This window comes from Polypterus senegalus, chromosome 1 (assembly GCF_016835505.1).
Source record: "Polypterus senegalus isolate Bchr_013 chromosome 1, ASM1683550v1, whole genome shotgun sequence".
Lineage (NCBI taxonomy): Eukaryota > Metazoa > Chordata > Cladistia > Polypteriformes > Polypteridae > Polypterus > Polypterus senegalus.
In genome coordinates, this window is record NC_053154.1 from 23390650 (window position 1) to 23418178 (window position 27529).

Genomic DNA, 27529 nt, shown 5'->3' on the forward strand with positions numbered 1-27529 from the left:
GGTGCAGGGCATTTGGGCGATAACTTAGGACTTTAAGAAGAACAAAACAAAAAACTCTCAGCAAAAAACACTCGTGATAGCAACATGCGGTAAACTGTTATGATAAGGGAATGCCGGGCTGCATCTGCTGGAATAACGCTCTCTGATTGGCTACTTTCACCATCCCAAGCTGCGTTTACCTCTATGGTTGCTTTGCGTTCTCTCCACAGTACAGTATTGGCATGTAAAAAGCCATAAAAAAACTGCGGAGGATATTTGTGGTTTCTGCTAACAATTATTAGTTGGGTTCTAAGGAAAAATCTGCGCACGACAGAGGCCGCAAACAGCGACTTCACAGGGGTCAACTATACACAGAATACCATAAGAGTAATGATTTAAAGATTGACCTTGGCAGTGTCAGGGTCTCCAAGTTTGACAGACAAGCCCTTGTTTCTCTATGGATGTTCCTTTTTGCTGTTCTCATTTATTGAATCCCTGCCACTGTTTTCTGACTCTGATTTTCAGTTCTCATTTTAGTTTTGAAACTCACTTGTGTTGACTCCTGGTTTTGACCTCTTGCCTGCTCTGTTGGTCATTTTTTCCAGGTAAAAGCATTACATTAAATATTAAAGTGATGTTTTTATAATTAAAGTGCAGAACACAGGTGTCATTTGTTAATTTTTTATTAACAGAATAAAATACAGTAAGCTTATTGCTCAGTGACCATACAAAATTAATATAAATGAAATCACCTTAAAATACATATCTTTATAACTAATAAATTATATACACAAAATAAACTGCTCAAAACACATCAGATCTCAATGGGGGGAAAAACTCCTGCTGGATATCTCTACTGATATGGACTGATATGGTAATGTGTTAGGAACAAAAGGATACCACATTGTTTGATGGAAATTAAAATTATCAACCTACAGAGGGCTGAATTCAAAGACACCCCAAAAATTAAGGTGAAAAAGGGTGCGGCAGGCTAGTCCGTTTTGCCGACATTTAATTGCAGCAACTCAGAATCATATTCAGTAGTTTGTATGGCCCCCATGTGCTTGTATTAATGCCTGACAACGTTGGGACATATTCCTAATGAGACGGTGGATGGTGTCCTGGAGGATCTCCTCCCAGATCTTGACCAGGGCATCACTGAGCTCCTTGACAGTCTGTGGTGCAACCTGGCAGAGTTAGATCGACTGAAACATAATGTCCCAGAGGTGTTCTATTGGATTGAGATCAGGTGAGCAGAGCATGGGGGCCAGTCAATGGTATCAATTCCTTCATCCTACCGGAACTGCTTGCATAGTTTCGCCACATGAGGTTGGGCATTGTCATGCACTGGGAGGAACCAGCATAGGGTCTGACAGTGGGTCCAAGGATTTCATCCCAATACCTAATGGCAGTCAATATGCCGTTGACTAGCCTATAGAGGTCTGTGCGTCCCACCCCAAACCATCACTGACCCACGAAACCTGTCATGCTGAACGATGTTACAAGCAGCATAACGTTCTCCTCAGTTTCTCCAGACCCTTTCACGTCTGTCACATGTACTCAGGGGTGAACCTGCTGTCATCTGTGAAAAGCACAGGGCGCCAGTGGTGGACCTGCAAACTCTGGTATTCTGTGGCAAATGCCAATCGCCAATCGAGCTCCACGGTGCCAGGCAGTGAACACAGGGTCCACTAGAGGATGTCGGGCCCTCAGGCCACCCTCATGAAGTCTGTTTCTGATTGAGAGACATTCACACCAGTGCCCTGCTGGAGGTCATTTTGTAGGCTCTGGCAGTGCTCATCCTATTCCTCTTTGCCCAAAGAAGCAGATAACGGTGGGTCCTGCTGATGGGTTAAGGACCTTCTACGGCCCTGTCCAGCTCTCCTAGAGTTAACTGCCTGTCTACTGGAATCTCCTCCATGAGACTGTGCTGGGAAACGCAGCGAACCTTCTGGCAATGGCACGTATTGATGTGCCATCCTGGAGAAGTTGGACTACCAGTGCAACCTCTGTAGGGTCCAGGTATCACCTCATGCTACCAGTAGTGAAACTGACCATAGACAAATGCAAAACTAGTGAAAAAACACGAGGAGGTAAAAATGTCAGTGGCCTCCACCTGTTAAACCATTCCTGTTTTGAGAGTCGTCTCATTGTTGCCCCTCTAGTGCACCTGTTGTTAATTTCATGAACACCAAAGCAGCTGAAACTGATTAACACCCCCCTGTGCTACTTACCTGACCAGATCAATAGCCTAGAGGTTTCATTGACTTGATGGTATACTCTGGTTAAAAAGTGTTCCTTTAATTTTTTAGGTCATCTGTTATCCATTCACATCTTCAAAGACATGCATGTTAGATTAACTGACTGTCGGATGACTGTTAATTGATGCCTTGTGAATGTATTAATGAACATGTCTTGTGATGGCTATCTTGTGTGTGGTTGGCTCATGCCATGCACCCAGTGGCTGCTAGTGTTCACACCAGCTTCCCACGTTCCAGAGCAGGATAAACAACTTAAAAAAAAAAAAAAAAGGATTGTGAGAAAAGAGATCCATTAATTATAGTTATTTATTTAATACTGTAATTGACATTTTCTGTAAACAATAATATAAAAAGATAAAATATACATCAAAGGGAATAAAAGCATTATGACTCTTAAGCAGGAAGCATAATAATGTGTAACTCCACCCCGTCTCCAAATCTCAGATGACACGGTGGGAGTTTGTTGGTTCACTTGTTTAAAATCCCTCCTCCCTTGCAAGATTGATATCATTGTGTCTGGAAAACAAACTTTAGACAGAGCTATACTACACGAATATCATGGGAAAATATGAGCATAACTTATCATGACAGAACATCTAGTTATAAAGGACACTAGTGAAATGACCCAGTTCCAGATCCTGTCTATGATGACAGCTGTTCTTTTGGTGACATCAGCAGTTATTTATGTAAACACCAGTGGTGCTCTTCAGATGGTATCATAGTTAATAGTAACTTTTTTAGTCATCTTTATGCGTTAAACAGCAGCATAAACATTCTGAAAATTTTCAATGTTGTCAGTATAGTGAACCACCAAATTTATTTTACATACTGTATATATAATTGTATACATACTTACACATACAAACACACATATCTAAACAGTGTATATATATATATATATATATAGTGCATCCAGAAAGTATTCACAGCGCATCACATTTTCCACATTTTGTTATGTTACAGCCTTATTCCAAAATGGATTAAATTAATTTTTTTTACTCAGAATTCTACACACAACACCCCATAATGACAATTTGAAAAAAGTTTACTTGAGATTTTTGCAAATTTATCAAAAATAAAAAATTGAGAAAGCACATGTACATAAGTATTCACAGCCTTTGCCATGAAGCTCAAAATTGAGCTCAGGTGCATCCTGTTTCCCCTGATCATCCTTGAGATATTTCTGCAGCTTAATTGGAGTCCACCTGTGGTAAATTCAGTTGATTGGACATGGTTTGGAAAGGCACACACCTGTCTATATAAGGTCCCACAGTTGACAGTTCATTTCAGAGCACAAACCAAGCATGAAGTCAAAGGAATTGTCTGTAGACCTCCAAGACAGTATTGTCTTGAGGCACAACTCTGGCGAAGGTTACAGAAAAATTTCTGCTGCTTTGAAGGTCCCAATGAGCGCAGTGGCCTCCATCATCCGTAAGTGGAAGAAGTTCGAAACCACCAGGACTCTTCCTAGAGCTGGCCAGCCATCTAAACTGAGCGATTGGGGGAGAAGGGCCTTAGTCAGGGAGATGACCAAGAATCCGATGGTCCACTCTATCAGAGCTCCAGAGGTCCTCTGTGGAGAGAGGAGAACCTTCCAGAAGGACAACCATCTCTGCAGCAATCCACCAATCAGGCCTGTATGGTAGAGTGGCCAGATGGAAGCCACTCCTTAGTAAAAGGCACATGGCAGCCCGCCTGGAGTTTGCCAAAGGGCACCTGAAGGACTTTCAGACCATGAGAAAGAAAATTCTCTGGTCTAATGAGACAAAGATTGAACTCTTTGGTGTGAATGCCAGGCGTCACGTTTGGAGGAAACCAGGCACCGCTCATCACCAGGCCAATACCATCCCTACAGTGAAGCATGGTGGTGGCAGCATCATGCTGTGGGGATGTTTTTTAGCGGCAGGAACTGGGAGACTAGTCAGGATGAAGGGAAACATGACTGCAGCAATGTACAGAGACATCCTGGATGAAAACCTGCTCCAGAGCGCTCTTGACCTCAGACTGGGGCGACGGTTGATCTTTCAGCAGATCAATGACCCTAAGCACACAGCCAAGATATCAAAGAAGTGGCTTCAGGAGAACTCTGTGAATGTCCTTGAGTGGCCCAGCCAGAGCCCAGACTTGAATCCGATTGAACATCTCTGGAGAGATCTTAAAATGGCTGTGCACTGACGCTTCCAATCCAACCTGATGGAGCTTGAGAGGTGCTGCAAAGAGGAATGGGTGAAATTGGCCAAGGATAGGTGTGCCAAGCTTGTGGCATAATATTCAAAAAGACTTGAGGCTGTAATGCTGCCAAAGGTGCATCGACAAAGTATTGAGCAAAGGCTGTGAATGTTTATGTACATGTGATTTCTCAGTTTTTTTATTTTTAATAAATTTGCAAAAATCTCAAGTAAATTTTTTTCACATTGTCATTATGGGGTGTTGTGTGTAGAATTTTGAAGAAAAAATTAATTTAATCCATAACAAAATGTGGAAAAAGTGATGCGCTGTGAATACTTTCCGGATGCACTGTATATGAATATATATATATATATATATATATATATAATATTGTAAGCTATGGCCGGCTATGTATCCTTGCAGCGTAGAGGTGCCCTACTGGATACCATGGGGGCCGCCAGGAGTCGCTGCAGGGAGGCCCAGGGACTATTTTCCCTACTCTCCGGAAGTACTCCCACTCACATGGACAGAAGAAATGACTTGCTTCTGGGAAGAAGAAAAAGAGAAGTTTTACCTGACCCGGAAGTGATAGAAAGTCACATGGACTGAGGGACAAACACTTCCGGGTCTAAGAATATAAAAGGACTGTGGGAGCTCCCAGATGAGGAGCTGAGTTGGGAGGCAGGGTGGCTAAGCGTCTGGGAGTTTGGAGGATTTGTTGTTATTGTTATCGGAGTATTTGGTAGTGGAGGGTGCTTTCTGCACATTAGTGTTATAATAAATTTCATTATTGGACTTTTACCTGGTGTCTGACGTGGTGTCTGAGGGTGCAAGGGTGCGAGGGTGCGAGAAAGCACTTTATCTATTACTATATATATATATATATATATATATATATATATATATATATATATAGTGGAGTTTTGCCCCCCTGACACAGACACACGGACTCAGAATGACCCTAAAACACACACATTTTATTTTCTTTTTCCTGCAACACACAATACAAACACACAAATCTTCTCAACAACTCAGTCCTTATCTTTTTGTCTTCATTTCTTTTCTTTACCGCCTCCACTCCTCTCCTGCAAGCTCCATCCTCTTCCACTCTACTTCGCTGCACTTTTCTTGGTCCTCTGCTGTACCAGGCTTCCTGGCCTTCAATCAAAATATAAGAATGAATATATATATATATATATATATATATATATATATATATATATATATATATATATATATACAGTAATCCTCCTCGATCGCGGGTTATGTTCCAGACCCCCGCGATAGGTGAAAATCCGCGAAGTAGAAACCATATGTTTGTGTGGTTATTTTTATATATTTTAAGCCCTTATAAACTCTCCCACACTGTTAACATTATTAGAGCCCTCTAGACATGAAATAACACCCTTTAGTCAAACGTTTAAACTGTGCTCCATGACAAGACAGAGATGACAGTTCTTTCTCACAATTAAAAGAAAGCAAACATATCTTATCTTCAAAGGAGCCGTCATAAAGGAGCGCATCAGGAGCAGAGAATGTCAGAGAGAGCGCAAAGAAAAGCAAACAATCAAAAATCAATACATGCTTTTAAGTATACAGAAGCACCGCGATAAAGCGGCATTTTGTAGAGGAGCGTCCGTGTCCTCTGTGCAAACAGCCCCTCTGCTCACACCCCCTCCGTCAGGCAGAGAGAGTGAGAAAGATAGAGAAGCAAACAAGCACAGCGCGGGAAGCATATCTTATAGCATTGGGGAGTTTTAGTTAATATGTAATACATGCTCTGATTGGGTAGCTTCTAAGCCATCCGCCAATAGCGTCCCTTGTATGAAATCAACTGGGCAATCAAACTGAGGAAGCATGTAACCTAAATTAAAAGACCCATTGTCTGCAGAAAGCGAACCAGTGAAAAATCTGTGATATATGTTTAGATGTGCTTACATTTAAAATCCGCGATAGAGTGAAACCCGAAAGTCAAAGCGATTACTGATATAGCGAGGATTATATATATATATATATATATATATATATATATATATATATATATACAGAAATATGGAAAAGTTTGGGAACCCCTCTCAGCCTGCATAATAATTTACTCTGCTTTCAACAAAAAAGATAACAGTGGTATGTCTTTCATTTCCTAGGAACATTTGAGTACTGGGGTGTTTTCCGAACAAAGATTTTTAGTGAAGCAGTATTTAGGTGTATGAAATTAAATCGAATGTGCAAAAATGTGGGTCCCCATGTAATTTTGCTTATTTGAATGCCTGTCACTGCTTAATACTGATTACATGCAACACCAAATTGGTTGGATTAGCTCGTTAAGGCTTGAACTTCATAGACAGGGGTGTCCAATCATGAGAAAGGGTATTTAAGGTGGTCAGTTTCAAGTTGTGCTTCCCATTGACTCTCTCTGAAGAGTGACAGCATGGGGCATGGGATCCTCAAAGCAACTCTCAAAAGATCTGAAAACAAAGATTGTTCAGTCTCATGGTTTAGGGGAAGGCTACAAAAAGCAATCTCAGAGGTTTAAACTGTCAGTTTCAACTTTAAGGAATGGAATCAGGAAATGGAGGGCCACAGGCACATTTGCTGTTAAACCTAGCAGGTCTGGCAGGCCAAGAAAAATACAGGAGCGGCATATGTGCAGGATTGTGGGAATGGTTACAGACAACTCATAGATCACCTCCAAAAACCTGCAAGAACATCTCGCTGCAGATGGTTTATCTGTACATCGTTCTTCAATTCAGCACAATTTGCATAAAGAACATCTGTATGGCGCTTTGCATGACGGAAGAAGAACACCGCATTCCAAGAAAAACACCTGCTACCTAATGTCAAATTTGGTGGAGGTTCCATCATGCTGTGTGGCTAGTTCAGGGACTGGGGCCCTTGTTAAAGTCAAGTGTCGGATGAATTCAAGCCAATATCAACAAATTCTTCAGGATAATGTTCAAGCATTAGTCACAAAGTTGAAGTTACGCAGGGGTTTGATATTCCAATAAGACAATGACCCATAACGCAGTTCGAAATCTACAAAGGCATTCATGCAGTGGGAGAAGTACAATGTTCTGGAATGACCGTGTCAGTCCCCTGACTTGAATATCATTGAAAATCTATGGGATGATTTGAAGCAGGCTGTTCATGTTTGGCAGCCATTAAATTTACAGTAACTGAACTAGAGAGATTTTGTGTGGAAGAAAATTCAAAAATACCTCCATCCAGAATCCAGACACTCATCAAAGGCTATAGGAGGTGTCTAGAGGCTGTTATATTTGCAAAGAGAGGCTCAACTATTGATGTAATACTGTATCTCTGTTGGGGTGCCTAAATTCATGCACCTGTCTAATTTTGTTATGATGCATATTGCATATTTTCTGTTAATCAAATAAACTTAATGTCACTGCTGACATAAGGCATGTCATATGTTAAAAGGAAGTTGCTACTTTGAAAGCTCAGCCAATGAAGAACAAAAATCGAAAGAATTAAGAGGGGTTCCCAGACTTTTTCATATGACTGTTTGAATATATGAATATATCATATTTAAGAATATGAGAAGTTTGCCAAATGTATATAAAGCCACACTAAATGTTTGTGTGTGTGTGTTCACGTGTGTGGGTATTAAGGATGTCACAAAAACCGATGCTTTGGTATCAAGTCAGTACCAAAATTCAGACAACATGGTGATGGCTTTTTTTTTTTTTTACAGTATCAGTGGTACAGAGTGAAAGTTGACACTGCGCTAATGAGTCGCTGTGCGTGGACATATTACTTCAGAAGGCATAATAATACATGATAAAAGTGTAAGTAAAAACTACCCGTGAAAATGGCTCAAAGTGCTACTACACTGCATTAACATATGTCAAGAAGAACAAGAAGAAGGCAGAAATCATATCTAGTAAAGCTTTGTGTTTGAGACAGGAGAACTTCAGTGTGTGATTGCTAGAATCATGCCCACATTTTAAAAATGAAGCAAAAACACACACGGGAGAATTATTGCCAATTTTATCCCCATTACGGAGATGCGAGTTTAACTTTTAGATGACTAGATTTTGATATTTCATATCATGTTCTACACCGTCCTCATACAGTAACGGATACTTTACATTTGTTCTATGACTGGGAATCTACAATTGTCTGTTTGAGCTTCCATCCATTTTGTTAACCATTGCATGCACACATAATCACACACAGTACTGTAAATATAGGAGGAAAATGTACTCTTGGCAGTGTTAACAACTGTTGTAGCAAGTAAATATTGAGACAAATTTCAAATGAATTGATTGTTTGACTTGTGTACATCGGTGATGAAATAAGCTGCTTTATTTGTTAATACCAAAATAAAATGTATAAGTGTTTCAGTGATTCAAAGAACAAAGCACATCTCTCTAGTAACGCACATATGGAGCAATGCAGGCAAAACACCTTGCTAAACATGAGCTCTGAATTTGTGTCAATTTTTTGGTTTTTGAAGGCAAACTGATGTTTATAAGCATAGCTTCTAACATGTGAGAAACATAATGAAAATGCATACAGTATATCATATGTTTGAATGGTATGTTGGCGAATGTAATGCAGTCCCTCCGTTACAGTTAAATGACTACAACAAACAAGAGTCCATTAATTTTCGAATTCTGAATTTGTGCGCATGTTAAGCATTAATAACATTTGATCACTTGTGTAGGATGGTCTGAAAACAGAACAGCCAAGACTTTTTTTAAAAAGAGTTCTTGAATAGTGGATTAATGTAAAAATGACAAGTCTGATTTCATACATAAGCCTTGATGTTGGAACAAAAAAAAAGGACAGATTTGAACAGTTAAAGACCCAGGAGTTTGTGACATTTGAAATTTTAATTCAGTTGAGTCATCCATTAAATATTACTTTTTGGTAAGTTTTTTAACTAGCAGGGCTCCAGATGGCGACTAAAATGGTCGCCAATGCGACTTGATTTTTTATTTTGCAACTAGTTTTTTCATTCCATTCTCCGTTGGCGACTCTCTCTCTCAATCTAAGAAAAGTTTTAAATTTAAAGCAGCAGAAACGGCTTTTAATTATGTGCGAACACTCTCAGCCCGCATCTGCCTTTCCTATTGCACTATTATGTCATTCAAGCCAAACCGAAGCGAGGCATCATCTGACACGCCCACTCTGCTTCAACCGTCATCTCGCTAACTGCTGCGGATAGGGATCTGAAATAGAAGAGAATCGGGCCATGACTACTCCTCGAATTCCATCCTAACTTTCCACATAACACACGAAATGTTCTAAGTTTCCATGTAACACGCAAAATGGCCAAACAAAAAATTTCAGACTTTTTCTCAATGCCCACTCGTCCAAATCCTGCCTTGTCTACTTCTGAACGAACCGAAGATAATTCAGTCAGTGGGTTATCTGAGGTACAGGCACAGGCGTCCGGAAATGTACGGTTATTAAAGGATGACAACTCCGTCCCGTTAGCAAAGTCTTCTGCGCCCACGGCTCTGATGCCTGGAAGACAGTTTAAAGCGGCTTGGTTAACACTAGAATTACGAGAGCCTACGAAAAAACTCGTAATTCCGTCCCACCTTAAATCGCTTCTTAAATCCCTTCACACCTCTCCGCCAGCATCCTTTGTCCTCTAAATGTGCTGATAAAGAGAAGCTAGGAGCTTACTTCTCAAAACAGAGTGGTGGAGGATCGAACTCGCGACTTTTTGATTCCCAGGCGGGAACTGATTCTATTGCACCACGGAGGCAGTTACAATAAACGGGTGTCAATGTCGCATGTTAAGGCGGCTTTTTGTTTCTGCAGTTATATTTTTGAATAAAAGCGCAATTATTGTGTTAGATTTGTATCTTTTGTGAAAATGTTTCTTTGATATTTGGACTTCAGGCTTCATACATTATATAGTTTATGCCTACATTTTGTCATCCACTAGTAGAATATAAAAAACGTTTCTGTTTTAACAATGTGTTTACACAGATTACTGTAGAAACGGAACAGACATGAAATGCGTGTGTTCCAAATAACGATCTATTATTTCCACTCTAAAACTCCACTTCACTCCCAGATACTCAATCAAGGCATGAGCTGAGAGAAGTTCGTGCACGTTCTAAATTGGTGGGGGGATGGAATAGCCGGCTGCTCCTAGCTTCTCTTTATCAGCACATTTAGAGAACAAAGGACGCTGGCGGAGAGGTGTGAAGGGATTTAAGAAGCAGTTTAAGGTGGGACGGAATTACGAGTTTTTTCGTAGGCTCTGGTAATTCTAGTGTTAAAGGACATCGCTTGGTTACGGTATGACAAGGCAAAGATGTATTGCAGTTTTTGTGCACAAGCCGAACAAGAAATTGTAGGTAAAACAGAATTAATTCTGCTTCAGAATGCTGACCCAACCAACCCAAATTGGTGGGTACATAAAATGAGTGCTTTTGGAGCAGATGGTGCAAGCGTGAACACAGGTGCAACAGGGGGAATAGGGGCACTTTTCAGAAAAGAGATAGGTGAACATGCTCTGCCTTTCCACTGGCTACCCCATCGGCTGGAACTGGCAATGCTTAACACACAAAGGTCAGTGCCAAAGATTGAAAAAGTTTATGACCTTCTACAACTAGTGTGGAAAACGTATCATTTCAGTCCCAAAAGCAAGCAGGAGCTGAAGGCTATAGGAGCAGAGTTAGGATGCAGAGTACGAAACCCATCAGCAGTAAAAAATCAGCGCTGGTTGCCACACATTTACAGGGCACTCTCAGTTTTTCTCCATTCAAACTATGCAACAGGTCAGGGGTAGTGCATTGCTGTGCATCATCATATGGAGCACCTGGCCGTCATGTCCAAAAACATAGACATAAAGAGAAGAGCCAAACACATTGTTCAGTAAATGGAAAGCCTGTCTTTTATTGCCTTTTGTCACATTTTACATGACCTTTTTTCAGAGGTCTCAAAGCTGAGCCTTACACTTCAAAAAAAATTCTTATATACTTCCTCAGGCAGTTGCTGCAATTGTGGGCTGTGTGGTAACAATTAAAGGATTGAAGGAAAATGGTTTGAGAGAAGGGAAGTTGCAGGAATTCTTACAGCACATAGGTTCTCAGCCTGAAGGTTCAGTGCAACAGGAAGGGCCATCAACAAGCAGGAATGAGAGGGCTGCCAGTAGCCACACAGTCATAACCTTCCAAAATGTTAAATTGAAAGGCCCCCAAAATCAGGCCACATTCAGAAGTAATCTAAAGGCCGCAATTGAAAAAACAGTTGACATTACTGTTAAAGAATTGGAGATCAGGTTTGCAAACATGATGTCAAGTGTTACACAGCACGGACATTCAAAGGGATCAGAAATCATCAAGTCATTTTCAGTGTTTTGTCATGATGCATGTCCAGAGGACATTGATAGCTATGGCAAGTGTGAGATAGACACATTTGTTAAATGGTACAGGGAGCTCTTATCAAACAATGGCTGCGATGTCACAGCTGTGCGCAAGGAATGCCTAATGTTGAAAATATTAGTGAAGGGTCAGTTTATGGATAAGACTTACGGTGGCCTATGGACAGTAATGCTGAGCAAGGAGCCGTTCTGTACAGATTTTAAAAATCTGCTTCACTTATAAATAATTCGAAATAATGCTGGTGCTTCTGATATCTGCAGCTTAGTGCAAGTGAGGAGTTTCAGCACAAAACAGAATAAAATCAAAAGTGTACAACTCCCTAAGTGTAGAAACACTGGAAGACTTGGTAAGGATCAGTACAGAGGGCCCTACACTTGAACTTTTAGACCCAGAGCCCAGTGTAAAGCACTGGTTGTCAGCCAGCAAAAATTATGCTGACATTGTAACGCTTAGTGACAGTGAACTTGAAGAGTAATTAATTTCTTTATATTTGTACACTCATTGCAAAATGATTATTTCAGAAATGATTGTTTATAATGTTTGTTATTGTGTTAATTCTTGTGGTATTATGTGTAAGACATTTTCAGTGTTTGTATTTGTAGTGTTCCTTACTCATGTTGTGTATAAGAATCTGGACTTGAAGTATTGCTTATTAGTAAACATTTGCACTGTTCACATTTATGTGTCATTTATTCTTCTGTTATTATTATCTATAAGACCTTGCAGAGGACACTAGTAGGCAGGTCAAATAGCTCATATAGGAGAAAGGAAAGGTAGTGTGAGGTAGACCAAAGAAACAAACAAACAATACAAGTAAATATTATTTGTTTATTTCACATTTGGCATGCGGTAGAGATTATGGCTCCCAAAAAAAGCATTTGGCTCCTAAATATTTTGGGTTTAGGAGCCAATGGCTCCCAAATTTTTTTTTCTGTCTGGAGCCCTGACTAGGTAATGATGTAAATATAAATCTTGCAGTAGCAAAAGTTACAAACCTAACAGAGCAATTCTCTAATTAACAAGTTTTTTAAAGCATGTTGTTACAAAACCGCTTTAAAGAGTTTGTTTAAATAAGCATATCCTGATATCGGAATTCACTAATTCAACGGTACATTGGAGGAATCCCCATGTCTTAGACAAATCAAATCATATTTAGTTAATCCCATAACTTAAAGCCATTGGTGGCTTAAAGAAATGTACTGCCATTACCTTTTAAATAGGAGCCCAATGGGGCAGCATGTAGGGGAAGGTCCCCGTCCCCATCCTGGGTAAATCTTTTCAATTATCTGACTCCTCTGCAATACACAGTTCTCGAATAAGCACACATTATGCATGTGGAAGGCCTAACTAGTGTATATATTGTGGTCCGAGTAACAGAATTGGAATGAGTCCCAAAATAAGATGTAGTACAAAATGGGCCACTCCATTTTTAATGTTGGAAACAAAAATATAAATGAAAGAATTAGGTGCATGATGGCACTAGAACATAACATTTCACGCATTTGGCTCAGTGTTTGTGTTTGTGTGGTGTTTCAGAATTAACAGGTCAGGGTTTGGGAGAGTGCCGGTCTCTTGGTTACTTTAGTCCAAAATGCAACGCCACCTACCGAGGATTTTCCATTATTATACCACCTGGACCAGAAGGGGATGGTGCTTCTCTGGCTCATTAGCCCTCATTGAATATCTTGTTGATACTGTGAAGTCACTGACAAAAAAAGCAAATGATCATTAGTCATTTCTATTTCCATCCATCCATCCTCTTCCGCTTATCCGAGATCGGGTCGCGGGGGCAGCAGCTTGAGCAAAGATGCCCAGACTTCCCTCTCCCCAGCCACTTCTTCTTGTTCTTCCTGGGAAATCCAGAGGTGTTCCAAGGTCAGCCGGGAGACATGGTCCCTCCAATGTGTCCTGGGTCTTCCCCGGGGCCTCCTCCTGGTTAGACGTGCCCGGAATACCTCACCAGAGAGACGTCCAGGAGGCATTCTGATCAGATGCCCGAGCCACCTCATTTGAATCCTGTCGCTGTGGAGGAGCAGCGGCTCTACTCTGAGCCCCTCCTGGATGACTGAGCTCCTCACCCTATCTTTAAGGGAAAGCCCAGACACCCTGCGGAGGAAACTCATTTCAGCCGCTTGTATTTGCAATCTCGTTCTTTCAGTCACTACCCATAGCTCATGACCATAGGTGAGGGTAGGAATGTAGATCGACTGGTAAATTGAGAGCTTTGCCTTACGGCTCAGCTCCTTTTTCACCACGACACACCCCGGATGCCGCACTGATCTGCCTATCGATCTCACGCTCCATTCTTCCCTCACTCATGAACAAGACCCTGAGATACTTGAACTTCCTCCACTTGGGGCCAGATCTCGCTCCCAACCCTAAGAGGGCACTCCACCCTATTCCAGCTGAGGACCACAGTCTCGGATTTGGAGGTGCTGATTCCCATCCCAGCCGCTTCACACTCAGCTGCGAACCGATCCAGAGAGAGCTGAAGATCATGGCCTGATGAAGCAAACAGGATAACATCGTCTGCAACACCAAAAAAAACAAAAAACAGCAACATCACAACTGGTGGATGACAGGGATCCAACCTGATACTTTGCAGAGTGCCAGAGTGCCAGCTGAGTGCTGCAACTAAACTAAACAAAATTCTTTTTTTTACCCTCTTTACAGTTACAGAAGATGTCATACAAGTAATTTATAGTTTTTTTTTAATTATGCTTTATTGCTTTAGGCATTGTCTGTCAAGTCTGCTGTCAACTGTGATGAAGACCTCTTTTGAAAATGCATTGCTAACTCTGACAAGGCTCTTTAGAATGGTGATTTTAAAGCAATTGTAGCAATGAAAGAAAAAAAACTGAAATATCAAAGTTATTTTTGAGCAACTTTGGGAGGATAAAATCCAACCTTTGTTTGTTGCAATCAATACTTAACAATTCAATCATAAAGCAATAATAAGCTGGGTGTCTCAGGTTTAGCAATGGATCAGAAGCAGAACAATGCAGTACATTATTGGCTGTAGGCAAGTGTTTAAAATATGTTTTAGCAGGACTTTTATATCCAAGAGCAGAGAAGTTTAAAAAGCATATTCATGTACTTTTTACTAATAGTGATGCAAGCTAAGCATTCAAAAAATATGAATAGTCATAGACTGAATAGATCTGGAAAGTTGATGTGCAAATGGAACCTGTCATATACTTTAACACTCCATGTCATGTCTGGAGTAATGCCTTACACTAATGTAGAGGTAAAACAAACACTTGATATTAGGTACCTACTACATCTAATGCATCTACAAGTCACATACTGTCACTGCACAGTATGTAGCACAACCTTACCAATTCATTATTTTACTCTTAATAACACTAAGGTAAACTGGTTATTTATCTCTAATGCGGAAAAAAAAGTAACCTCCTTCCCTTTGGTAGCTTAAGTGGGTGATTATATGCTTCTTAGTATTTCATAATTCAGTATAAGGCTTGTAAAGCCATAATTAATGCTTAGTAAGACCAAATGAAACTGTTACATTCACAAGTAGTTTTACCAGCATATCATAAGCTCTTAATATGCTACACTGCTCAGACAAGAATAATCACTGTGTGTTACGAAGACTAAAAGAAGCCTTAATGAATGTATTACATAACAGTATGTGACCAATAGGTGTATTGCTAGTGGGTTATCAAACAAACAACCATTCTTTTACATTGCAAATATGATTTTGTAAAAATCAATTTTATTAACAAAGGTGAAAAAGCAGAACATACAAAGTTACATAAACAATTTTAGGTCAGTAAAATTCCCAAATCAAAAGAAAAACAACCCACAAAAAACCCTGTGAGAGCAGAGTTTTGTGATCTGTATATCTGGAATATGCTATGAGGTCATCTTATTCTTGATGTAAGTATTGCCGAGGGCTGGTTCTGAGTATTTTTTGAGAAGCCATTGATTCACATGGTTGATAATTCAAGAAGCCCAAGTGTATAAAAGATGGGATTCCACAGATTCAAGAGATAAAGAGTCAGCCTTTCCAGTGAGATGCAATAATAATTTGGTAGCAAGTGTGCCCCGTGAAAAGATATTCTGCTGGAGGGAGGTATAAGAGAGGAAAGAACAGTCCTATAGGAGATGATACTGTATGTAAGGAGAGCAAGGAATGTTTGTATCCAGAATGGATCAAAGAAAAGCAGAAACATGGGGCCAGTATTGAGAAATGGAAGGGCAGATCTAGAACATGTGAAGAAATGTGCCAGGGACATTGGAGGTGCACAATGTATAGAATGTATTGGGAGAAATGCCCACAGAGATGCCATTGCAAGGAGTGATATATAATTTATGTATAATTTAAAACTGAGTGTGCTGATAATTTGAATTTCTGAATACAAATGTTAAGTTTTTAAAAAATGCTGTTTCAAGAGAGGTTTAAATTAGGACAAAGGTCTCATTGCCATATTGAGTTTAAAGGAATGGATCTTAAAGAGGCTTTGCATAGGTCAGAAAAAACTTTCAGAGGAGAGGATAGATTTAATTCACAAATGTTGTAAAGCTAAAGATCAAATAGGATTTTTGTATGTATTTAAAATATATTCGAATAGTGTCATTCAACCTGACAGCTGCACTATGTACTGTGTGTATATTTATATTCGGGTTATTTTTGATTGTAAACTGGCTGCTGTTTAAGCATAAATATGTGTATATGTGGTACGTGAGGCAGTCCTGCCATGGACTTACACCATCCAGATTTGTGTGGAGGCAGTGCCTATGCGGACACCATTAGTGACAAGGGAGAAACCAACCCTGACTAGGGCACTGCTCCATCACAAGACCCACTCGCGTACAAACCCACACTCGCTTGTACAGAGTAAATTCATGCACTGAACACATACCTTAGAAGTCTGTTAATGTGCTCATGTACACTTCACATCAGTCTCTCATTTTTACACTTGTGCTTTGTATCTTGTTGGACCAGAAAATCAGCAAATGAGCTCATTCCACTTAAAAGTGTGTGTTATTTGCTGGAGTTAAACATGCTGTTTATTCATTTCTCATGTCCTTCAGTGTCCTTTACTATCTGGACTTTGTTCCACTGTTTATTTAAGTGCTGGCCTCTTCATTAACAGAACAACTGAAATCAAAGATGTAGCACCTAGAGGTGACAGGTCAGCCAAGCTGTAAGGTTGCACTTTCAAGTGCAGGGCGTGGGAGGGAGTCAGGCAGCCGCTGGCACTGTACCATTCATTTATGAAGGGATAAAACACTTAAAGAGCTTTCTAAATATTTTCAGGAACACGTTTTTAGCAGCTTTAACATATACCACATTTGGCAATGTTTGAATAAAAATAGGATGGCTTTCTCAAAGGCAGTCAAAGGTATATCTAGTCATATGTGTGTGGTGTATAGGCAGTTATTGGCAGTTACCAAATCTACATGTAGGCCTTGCCTTGGCAAGTCACCAAAGTGTATCCATTACTGGGAAATGACTAAAAGCTCATTCACCCCAACTGAAAACTTAGTCCTGTCTAGGCAAGTGACCAAACTGGCACCCACTCTCTTGCCAAATGACAAAAGCACAGTAATTATTGAGAAATACAAAGAATGTATTCATTTATAAATATCTTAATTAATAAAAGGATAAGTGTCTGTGTATCTAACTGTGTACATCTGCTTGATATGTTTCTGCCATTCCAAAAGTCTTATTACAAACATTTTTATTAATAAAATGCATTGCATTTGTCATTCTGACAGCGCATCAGAAACATTAACACTACTTTTACGAATTCTGTACCAAATAGTGTTTTAAAGTTTAAAATATAGTTTTAGTTGGACTTTTATATCCAAGAGCAGAGAGTAGGGTACAAAAATCTGTTCAAAAATGTGTTTAACAGTATATAACTGAGTCATGTGCATTACATGGTGTACTGCAAACTTTAGCGTCAAGGTCTACTTTATTGCTCAGATTTCAACTTGTCTTAGATGGGTAGCATAGCTAGTTGGCTGTAATTGCATCTATTCCTGGGTTATAAGAACATATCTTCCAGTTTGCTTGAAAAAAACGGTCTGCCTCCTAAAACAATGGCTAAAACTATGTTAAGTGCTAAAAAAAATAACAAAAGTGGCATTTTACTCCTATCAAGTGATCAAAACTACATTCATTACTAGGAAATGTTGTAAACTACCTTGAGTTCTAAACAAAAACAGTATCTTGTGTGGGGGGGAAAAAACCCAAAAGAAAACAGCATCAAGTCTAAGTAAACAATAACTGCACCTAGTGTTGGGAGGTATATCAGTTCATACTGAAAACTGTTTTTTATTCTTGTTATGATATGGATTTTTCTTATACTGCAACACCAGTTTAAATAACCTAAACAACGTTCGGAACGTGGTACAGCGGGGAAACTGTTTAAGGGGGGACCTTTTTCACTGCTACACCGCTAAACACGCATGTAACGGAGTGCATGTGTTAGTGGAGGTTTTGAGCTGTGAAAGTGCACAGAGAACATTCTGAAACTGAAGCTGTAGCAGACGATAAAGTTGAACATGATGACACAGAAGAACTTTTGCCGAAAAAAGGAGCCATGTCTGTTGCCTGGAGATACTTTGGTTTTAAAAGGTCGGATATGGACCAAACAACTATTTACTGCAAATGCTGTCGAGCTAAAATTGTTGCCGGATGTGGCAACACAAGCAATTTGCTGCACCACCTTAGCCGCAAACATGCTTTGGAGTACCATGGATGTATTGAATGAAGATTGTCACCCTCCACGTCCTCGGGTAAAACTGAAAAAGCTAGAAGACACTCAAGTCAGATGTCACTTGTAGACGCTAGTGGTACTGCCTATGACAAAAAAAGCAAGCGGTGGATCGAGATAACCAACGCCATTACAATCCATATAGCTAACGTGTCAGTGGACAGAGATTGTTAACATTAACAGAAAGTGTAGTTGGTTTACAAAAAATATTTACTATTTATTCCTTTTCTAAGACATGTTCAGTGCAGTACAACCTTTGACAAACACCTCTAGATATTTGACTAATGCTTCTTTGGATGGTTGAAAATATGTCGTCAAAATTATAGTTTAAGCTGTTTGCAAAACTTGTTCAATAAAAAGGTTCTATATTTTGACTGCAACTGTCATGCAGTGTGATTCACTTTATAGGGCCGTGCAAACCTGTATTAATACTTGTGTGCATATTAAAATGTTTTTTTGTACAATGTACAATTCTCATGACAGTGGAATAGGCTATTCTTAGCCAGTCTACAGCAGTAGTTGCAGTGGAAAATGTAGTTAACATCCACTTATGCATGGGAAAAAAATACTGTTGAATACCGTGAAACCGGTATAATTTTGAAAAACACCGTGATATAGAATTTTGGTCATACCGCCCATCACTAACTGCACCTATTCTTAAACAATGACAAAAGCAGCGTCCACTGCTAAGCAGCAATAAAATGGCATCCACTTCTGTGACAAAATCTGCCTCCATAATAGTGATGGATATGGGATCTAGTCCTATCAATTGGCCAAAGCAGTTGTAGTCTTTGTGGCCAAAACAGCGCCCAGTCCAATACAATAACTCCCAGTCCTAATCAGTGACCATATTGTAACTGCCTCATGTAGGCCTGTCATTGGATTGTCATGAAAAAGCTTGGAAACAATGAACTTTTTGGCATTGAACTCCTAGAGATTTTATTTTTTCTCCAACTTATCTAGGTTTTTTTTTCTTTCTCTGGTCTTCCTATCTATCTGACCTTATAATACTTAACACTTAACAGTGTCATCTCCAGGCAGAGGAGTAGCTTCAGTGACAGACTGCTGTCACCATCCTGCTCCACTGACAGACTGAGGAGATCGTTCCTCCCCCACACTATGCAACTCTTCAATTCCACCCGGGGGAGTAAATGCGAACATTTATTTTAATTTTTTTTTCATTTTTATTACTATTTAATTTAATATTGTTTCTTTGTATCAGCATACTGCTGCTGGATTATGAATTTCCCCTTGGGATTAATAAAGTATCTATCTATCTATCTATCTATCTATCTATCTATCTATCTAATAATAATTTTTATAATTCTTTATGATCGGACTCATGTTTAAAGACTTACAATACAATATTATATACAAAATCACTTTTCTACTAATTATGTAAGCCTGTGATGTTTATTTTTTATTATTCTTAACTAATTTCATTTTAGTTTCTTTTTTTTTTGTAACTGTAAAGCACTTTGAGCTACATCCTGTATATGAAAATGTACTGTAGAAATAAATGTTTTTATGACTGTACAATTCTGTCACCAGTCACCCTGAGTGTTATCTATTCTTAAGGTTAAAAAAAAAATGATATAGATATGGCAGATGAACAGTATGTAATAAAGCATATACTAGCATGATACATACTGTATGTTGCTATTGAAAATTCAGAAACTTTTGTTTAAGAGATAATATTTATTTTTCAAACCAGCTCAAAAGGAAAGACAACATTAACACCAGGAGGAGATGTAACCATTCATTTTTTCATTTTTTTAAATCATTACTTCTATACAGGATAGTTATAAAGCTAAGTGTATCCCAGCAACATCAGGCACATCTCTTGAAGAATTGCTGGTGAACGCCTTGGCAGAGCAATGGTGTTTGCTTAAACTAACCACGGCGACCCACCGGCGGAAACTCCACAAGCCATACACACCCTCTCCTATCGATTACAGTTGTGAATTTTGATAAGTAATAAAGCACAGAGACACAGGTTAAGTGTTGGGGAGCCTCCTCCTATACTGGTTTCAGGTTCCAGTAGAGTCAATCAGTTATAAATCAACTCAAACATTTGACAACAAACAAAAAAATTGCTCCGACTTATATGGAGGCTATACAGGAAGTATAATTAACTGCAGCTGCTGTTGTAGAAAGTGGCAGTGGCCGGAGATGACGTCAGTAGCAAAGGGACGGAACTGAGGACATCAGAAGGGCACTGGAAGTGAGGTGTTTTCTTGGAGCCAGAAGAGTCTTCTTATTTTATCAGGATGGTGGTGGATATTGGAGCATTATGTCAGGTAGGAATGCTTTTTTATTCTGTTGTTTTTCTGTGAATGGAAGGAGAGAAAACCATTAGTTCCCCCCTCCAGTTCCCCCCTCTTGGTTTTTCACGTGTCGTCGAGTCTTTTGACTGTTCATAAAAACGTTCGTAAAGAGTTTTGATCTGACCCAGAAGTGCTAGGAAGTCACATGGACTGAGGGTTCAGAAGCACTTCCGGATCATGGACTATAAAGGACTCTGGGAAATCCCAGACGGGCGAGCTAAGTCGGGTGGCAGGGTGACAACGTGTCTGGGAGAATGGAGGATTTATTGTGGATTGTTATTGTGTATTGGTTTATGAATATTGTGGAGTGGAGGGTGCTTTGTGCACTGTATAGTTCGAATAAAAATAATTATTGGACTTTTACCTGGTGTCTGGCGTCTGGTCTGAGGGTTCAAGGGGACGACAGCACCCCCTATATGTCATATATATATATATATATATATATATATATATATATATATATATACACACACAGTACAGGCCAAAAGTTTGGACACACCTCCTCATTCAATGTGTTTTCTTTATTTTCATGACCATTTACATTGGTAGATTCTCACTGAAAGCATCAAAACTATGAATGAACACATGTGGAGTTATGTACTTAACAAAAAAAAGGTGAAATAACTGAAAACATGTTTTATATTCTAGTTTCTTCAAAATAGCCACCCTTTGCTCTGTTTACTGCTTTGCACACTCTTGGCATTCTCTCGATGAGCTTCAACAGGTAGTCACCTGAAATGGTTTTCACTTCATTAGTGTGCCTTATCAGGGTTATTTAGTGGAATTTCTTGCTTTATCAATGGGGTTGGGACCAGCAGTTGTGTTGTGCAGAAGTCAGGTTAGTTGGACGATCATTTATTTTTCAGCAGGACAATGACCCCAAACACACCTCCAGGCTGTGTAAGGGCTGTTTGACCAAGAAGGAGAGTGATGGAGTGCTGTACATGGTCATGAAAATAAAGAAAACACATTGAATCAGGAGGTGTGTCCAAACTTTTGGCCTGTACTGTATATATATATATATATATATGTGTGTATATATATATATATATATATATATATATATATATATATATATACAGATATATATATATAACAGATATATATATATAACAGATATATATAATATTTGTATGTTTCTATTGCCAGTATCTAGTATATATATTGTTATATGGTATTCTTATCTATTTTTTTTTTATTCTGTCCCTGAGTACCTTGTGATTGTACTATCTTCAGTACAATTTGTCAGTAAAAATCAAAATAGTAAACGTAAAAATGAAATGACACTTAAAACTGATTACAATACGTCTATTTTTAAACATCACTCACACCATAATGCTCTATGTGGCAAGTAGAAATTAAGGCCTGAATCATTTTTTCCCTGTTCTGATCACCGTGTCCTTGGCAGTCCAGCACGAAAAGCTGCTTTACACATGGTGGCTTATTGTTTCCTTGCGTGATTCTTACTGCATTTTATGTAGGGTACTGAACCATCTGGAAATAGTAAAGAGGAGCTGAAATAATCCATGTGCTTTTCCTTGCAATATCGTGTATAACAATAGGAAGGTTCTGTCACACTGGAAATACCAACACTGTGCAAAGCATTCTTTGCTGGGCTTGTCTTTAGGGATCACTGTTTGACAATGGAGTAGGGAACTTGTACCCTGATGACTTTTCCTTCCTAATTTTTTCCTAAATGCTTTTACAATGTTACCCCATAAGCCAATGAAAAGCAACTTGGTGATGTGTTCAGGACACGCTTTTCTTCCCTTTCATAATTTGTTTGAGAACCATGAGAGCTTTGTGTACCTCATTTAGCAGGGCAAACTGTTCTTAAACTATGCAACACTTGATAACGCCTTGCATGTCTGCCTGGGTGCAAGCTTCACCTATTGAGCACTACAGCTGTATAAGCCATAATATACTAAAAAGTGTTACATAAAATAAAGACTTAAGGTTTGGCCTTGCAACTAGAGTTTTTTTTCACCCTCTTCCTTGCTTCCTCTGCAGCTGGCATAGGCTTGTTGTCCTGTGATTTTTTAGCAGATAATATTTTATGATTGATTTAATAATATATTAAAAATTAATATGTGGAATAAAATGCTCCGATAGGTATTGCTTTGTGCAGTTCTATATAGCACCATGTATAGTGAATACTTCGCCCCAGGAATTTATGGAAAGCACCTTTATTCATAAGTAGCCTTCATAGTGTGCTTAGGGCTTTGCTGAGCAATCCCTGTTTGTTCATTGTGGCACATTGCACGCAGAACATTATCATATACAGCTTCACAAAGCATTTTCTATTGTATATAGTGTAGTAAACTAAGGGCACTGTAACCAATTTAATACAGTACTTTCTAAATTACGTTCCATCAAAAATAAATGTGAAAATGATGATGAAGATGATGAAAGATCAAATAAGATGCAGTAAAATTATTTTATATACTGTAATGCTTTTTAGAGTTCAATCACTATGTGTTTAGCAAATTCATGTTAATATTTGACCTCTTTTAGGCAAATAATAACTTGTTTATTAGTAGTTTTATGCACATGTTTAAAGGTTTGTAGGTTATTCTTGGCTTTGCATTATTTGTGTTATTTGTCAATAATTTAATTCAATTGGGATATTATTTTTAATTATATTGTCATAGTTCCATTTTAGCAGTTGTATTTTCTGGTGCCTTTGTCATTTTTTTGTCTATTCTTCATAGCCACGGTCATATTGGTGTTAACAGCTATGTCCCCTACTGGTCACATAATGAACTTAATATATTGCATGTGATGTCATGGCATCGATGCTACTTTAGCATTAGTCTTAGTATTACTCAACATCCAAGTGATATATAAATTTGTAACATAACATTTGCATGGATAGGAAAAAACAACCAGCTTTAGCACCCTTGGTTTTCCTTATTTTACTTTTTACATTTTGACTTTTGCTTTCTTCTCTTGCCTCTCCGTTTATTTATGACTCTTTGGTTTCTAACTCTCTGAGTTATGACTGTTCTTTTGATTTCTCCTATAGTCTGTTTTTTTTCCTGATTGTTCTCCACCTTAGCTTCAACAAGTAACACCTGAATGTAAGCCATAGCAATCAGTATACATTTTATGTAGAGCCTTTTGTTGTGATATATCATTGCATTCTTAACAAAACATCCATCCATCCATCCATCCATTTTCTACACCTGCTTATCCAGAACAGAGTTATTGGTCTGTTAGAGCCTGTCCCATCAAGTATCAGGCACAAGGCAGAAAATGACCCCAAGCAAGGACTTAGTCCATCTAAGGGTGATCTCACACACACACACACACACACGAAAGTAACTCTAGCAATGCCAAATCACCCAAACTGTAATGTTATTATATGAACTTTTGTACTATAAAGGCTTCACTAAAGGCATGCCAAATGAAGTGACTATTCCAGCTATTTTTATTGACAACCTTCATATACATAATCCTAGCGAGTCAGAGGCAGTTGGTTCCTGTGTATCCAAGCATGTAATGTGACATGTCCAGCGATTCACCCCAACCAGTCCATATTTGATTTTAAAATTTTTTTTAGTTGTAAATTTTTGTACATGAAAGCTGACACCCAATGAATGCCTGTCTGAATATAATACAATGATGAGGAATACGGAAGAGAAGTTCATCCGGCTAATGTCTTGTGTTTTACATACCATGACAAAATGGAAAAATAAAAGGACCTAGATTGCAGCTGAACTCGCTGTAGCTGTTAACCCTTTATACAGCACTGGCTCCGTCAGGAAGCACGCAATTGTCTGTCACAAAAAGGGGCAAGTATGACTGCGCTGGAAGATTGGCACCCAATTGGTAAAGTAGACATGCCAAGCTGTTTTAATTCATTTAATCTGACCCTGTCTGGTGATGAGATCAGCAACCGCAGTCAGCAAATCTGACATACTCTGACTACCCTGACATACCTATGACAAGAAAAGGCGTAATGTGACATTGGTTTAAGCAACTTGCAATTATTTGTGGTCGCACCTTTCAAAGTGAGCCAAAGCAGTAGATTTTTATTTTATGTAACAACTTTTCATAAGGGATAGTATCACATCAGAAATAGTCATGGTTTGATTATCTCAGTTTTTTCAAAATACTGTAAATACGTTTGACTTGCTCAAGAACTACTTCAGCAAAGTGCTTTGTAAAACAATGCATGTATTTACTATAGAAACATTCAAATTGAAGGTTTTAAAGGACCAATCCCCATTTTACTTTATATAGCCCATTTTGTGAAGGGGATTGTGATCCAGGACTTCATTAATATAAAGCGTTATCTTTTGCAGTGAGCAGCTATCTTCGCCCTTTTTAGAACATGTCCTAATAAAACTTAGAAAGTGTATTTAAAAACAAAAAATAAAGTATTTCTGTAATAATGAAAAAGACAAATGAAAAGAAGCACTAACAATTTATTATTATTATTATTATTATTATTATTTTATTTATTTTTTATACCAAAGGCACAAGTGTTTTCTTGTTGGTGCAGCACATGTTGTGAAACAAACAGTCATGTTAATTGGTTATGATGGTTCTCAATGTGAAAGGTACTAAATATAAATTAGTGGATATTTACAGTATATGCTCTACAGTTAGTGTTGGAGTGAGGTGTTTTGTTTTAGGCTCTTGCCTCCCAGATTTTGTCTGAGTCAGCTGCCCTTTTGTTTCCTTTCATTGTTCACACCTTTATAATATAATCAAGCACTGTATTCAGTTAATGTTATTTGTTCATTGGCACTCAGTGACGCTAGCTGACGATTTCAGTTTCACATCTTTGTTCTTTGCCCAGTTATTGGCATGCAAGGACCGACCTCAAGTAGGAGTCTCATGGCCAATTGCCAATTCTGTGTAGTTAATAATAAATTGCGAGGAAGGCTGTCCACTCAGTTGCTTATTGAAGGATTATGTGAAATAAATCTCCAGAGGTAGAAGAAAAGAGAGCAAGAGAGACAGAGTGGCTCCCAGAGGTGTTATGTTTTGACAAAGTGGAAGTTTTTTTTTTTTTAAATATCTTTAGTCCTTTTCTTAATTTTTAACAATACTGTGTTTTACATTAGAAAAGTAAATAATATATTGTTTAGTAATTGTCACTCGTGTTACTAACAGATATGCTTACAAAGGGTTTACAGGCTTACTGGAATTCTACTTGAAGAACCTCACATTTCAGTGCCTCGGCTCCCTAAATAACAACCCCAAAAAACTTTGGAAAGTTTAGCAAACTTTTTAAATAAGCCAATGTGTCATGTCTAATTGGAAACAATTTGAGGTTTTTGCAGAACTTAACACTAGAATTACCAGAGCCTACGAAAAAACTCGTAATTCCGTCCCACCTTAAATCGCTTCTTAAAATCGTTCGCAGCTCTCCACCAGCGTCTTTTGTCATCTAAATGTGCTGATAAAAATCAGGCTGCAAGCAACCGGCTATTCCATCCCCCCACCGACTTAGAACGTGCACAAACTTCTCCCAGCTCATGCCTTGATTGATTATCTAGGAGTGAAGTGGAGTTTTAGAGTGGAAATAATAGATCATTATTTGGAATACACGCATTTCACGTGTGTTCCGTTTCTACAGTAATCCGTGTAAACACATTTTTAAAACAGAAACGTTTTTCATATTGTAGTAGTAAATGACAAAATGTAAGCATAAACTATATAATGTATGAAGCCTGAAGTCCAAATATCAAACACTTTCACAAAAGGTACACATATAACAGAACAAGTATGCTGTTATTCAAAAATATAACTGCAGAAAAAAGCCACCTTAGCATGCCATATTGACACGTACGTACTGCAGCTGCCACAGTAGCATAATGGTATCAGCCGCTTACTGGTATCCAAAAGCTCATGAGTTCGATCCCACATGGCTCAGTTTTGAGAAGTAAACTGCTCTTATTCTTACTATTTTAGAATAAAAACATGCATTTGATTTCAGTGTGTAACAGCCAGTAATTTATGATACTTGTAAAGGTTAGTTTTTTTTTTATTCACTTTTCATTCTCTCAGTCGTGTTCAGGATCCTTCCCTACCCCCCATCTGAGAATGCTGTTTTCACATAAAGATGCGCTGTAGCTCTGCAGCGTACTTGTGACTGCATTCTCGTACCAATGCTTGAACTGAAGTGCCTGCGTGCACTTTACGTGGTATTACACGTCTATTTTTTAGCATGCCCGTGTCGCTCAAACACAGGAACATATGTTGGTGTACAAGAATAAAAAACAAGTGCACTTTTATTCTAGACTATAAGTGAAGAAAAAATAAAGCAAGTTACAGTAGGCGGTTGATACGACAGCTTGCGTGGTGCAATGCTAAGAACTGCTGATTTCCGATCCGTGCTATATAAAATCATCACATTCAAATATTAACAATTTCCACACACCCTTCCTACATTCACGACATGTGTACTTGTTGCAGTGTACACATCTCACTGTGCTATGGTTCCTATTACACTGAATGAGCACCTGACATTGTACTTTCTTCCCTATATAAATCACATTCGAGTATAGCGTCTCCAAATAAATCACATTTGAGTTATAGCGTCTTTATGTGAAAACAGCATTGTCAGATTGGGGGAATCGTGAACGCGACTGAGAGAATGGAACTGAATAAAAAAGACTGAAATCAAATGTATGTTTTTATTCTAAAATAGTTAAGTACATGCAATA

At 38.7% G+C, this 27529-nt stretch overlaps 1 protein-coding gene across 3 annotated transcripts in view; it reads left to right on the top strand.

Annotated features, from left to right (window-relative positions):
- The window catches only part of LOC120523421 (potassium voltage-gated channel subfamily KQT member 1-like), a 754760-nt gene that overhangs the window by 103448 nt on the left and 623783 nt on the right, over positions 1 to 27529 (top strand). Inside the window, exon 1 of one of the 3 annotated variants that reach the window (XM_039744736.1) lies at positions 8170 to 8212. The exons of the other annotated variants lie outside the window; for them this stretch is intronic. Coding sequence (XP_039600670.1) covers positions 8202 to 8212 — 11 coding nt within the window. The 5' untranslated portion in view covers positions 8170 to 8201. Of the gene's footprint in view, positions 1 to 8169; positions 8213 to 27529 lie in introns of those variants that run through there. 3 annotated transcript variants of the gene reach the window in all.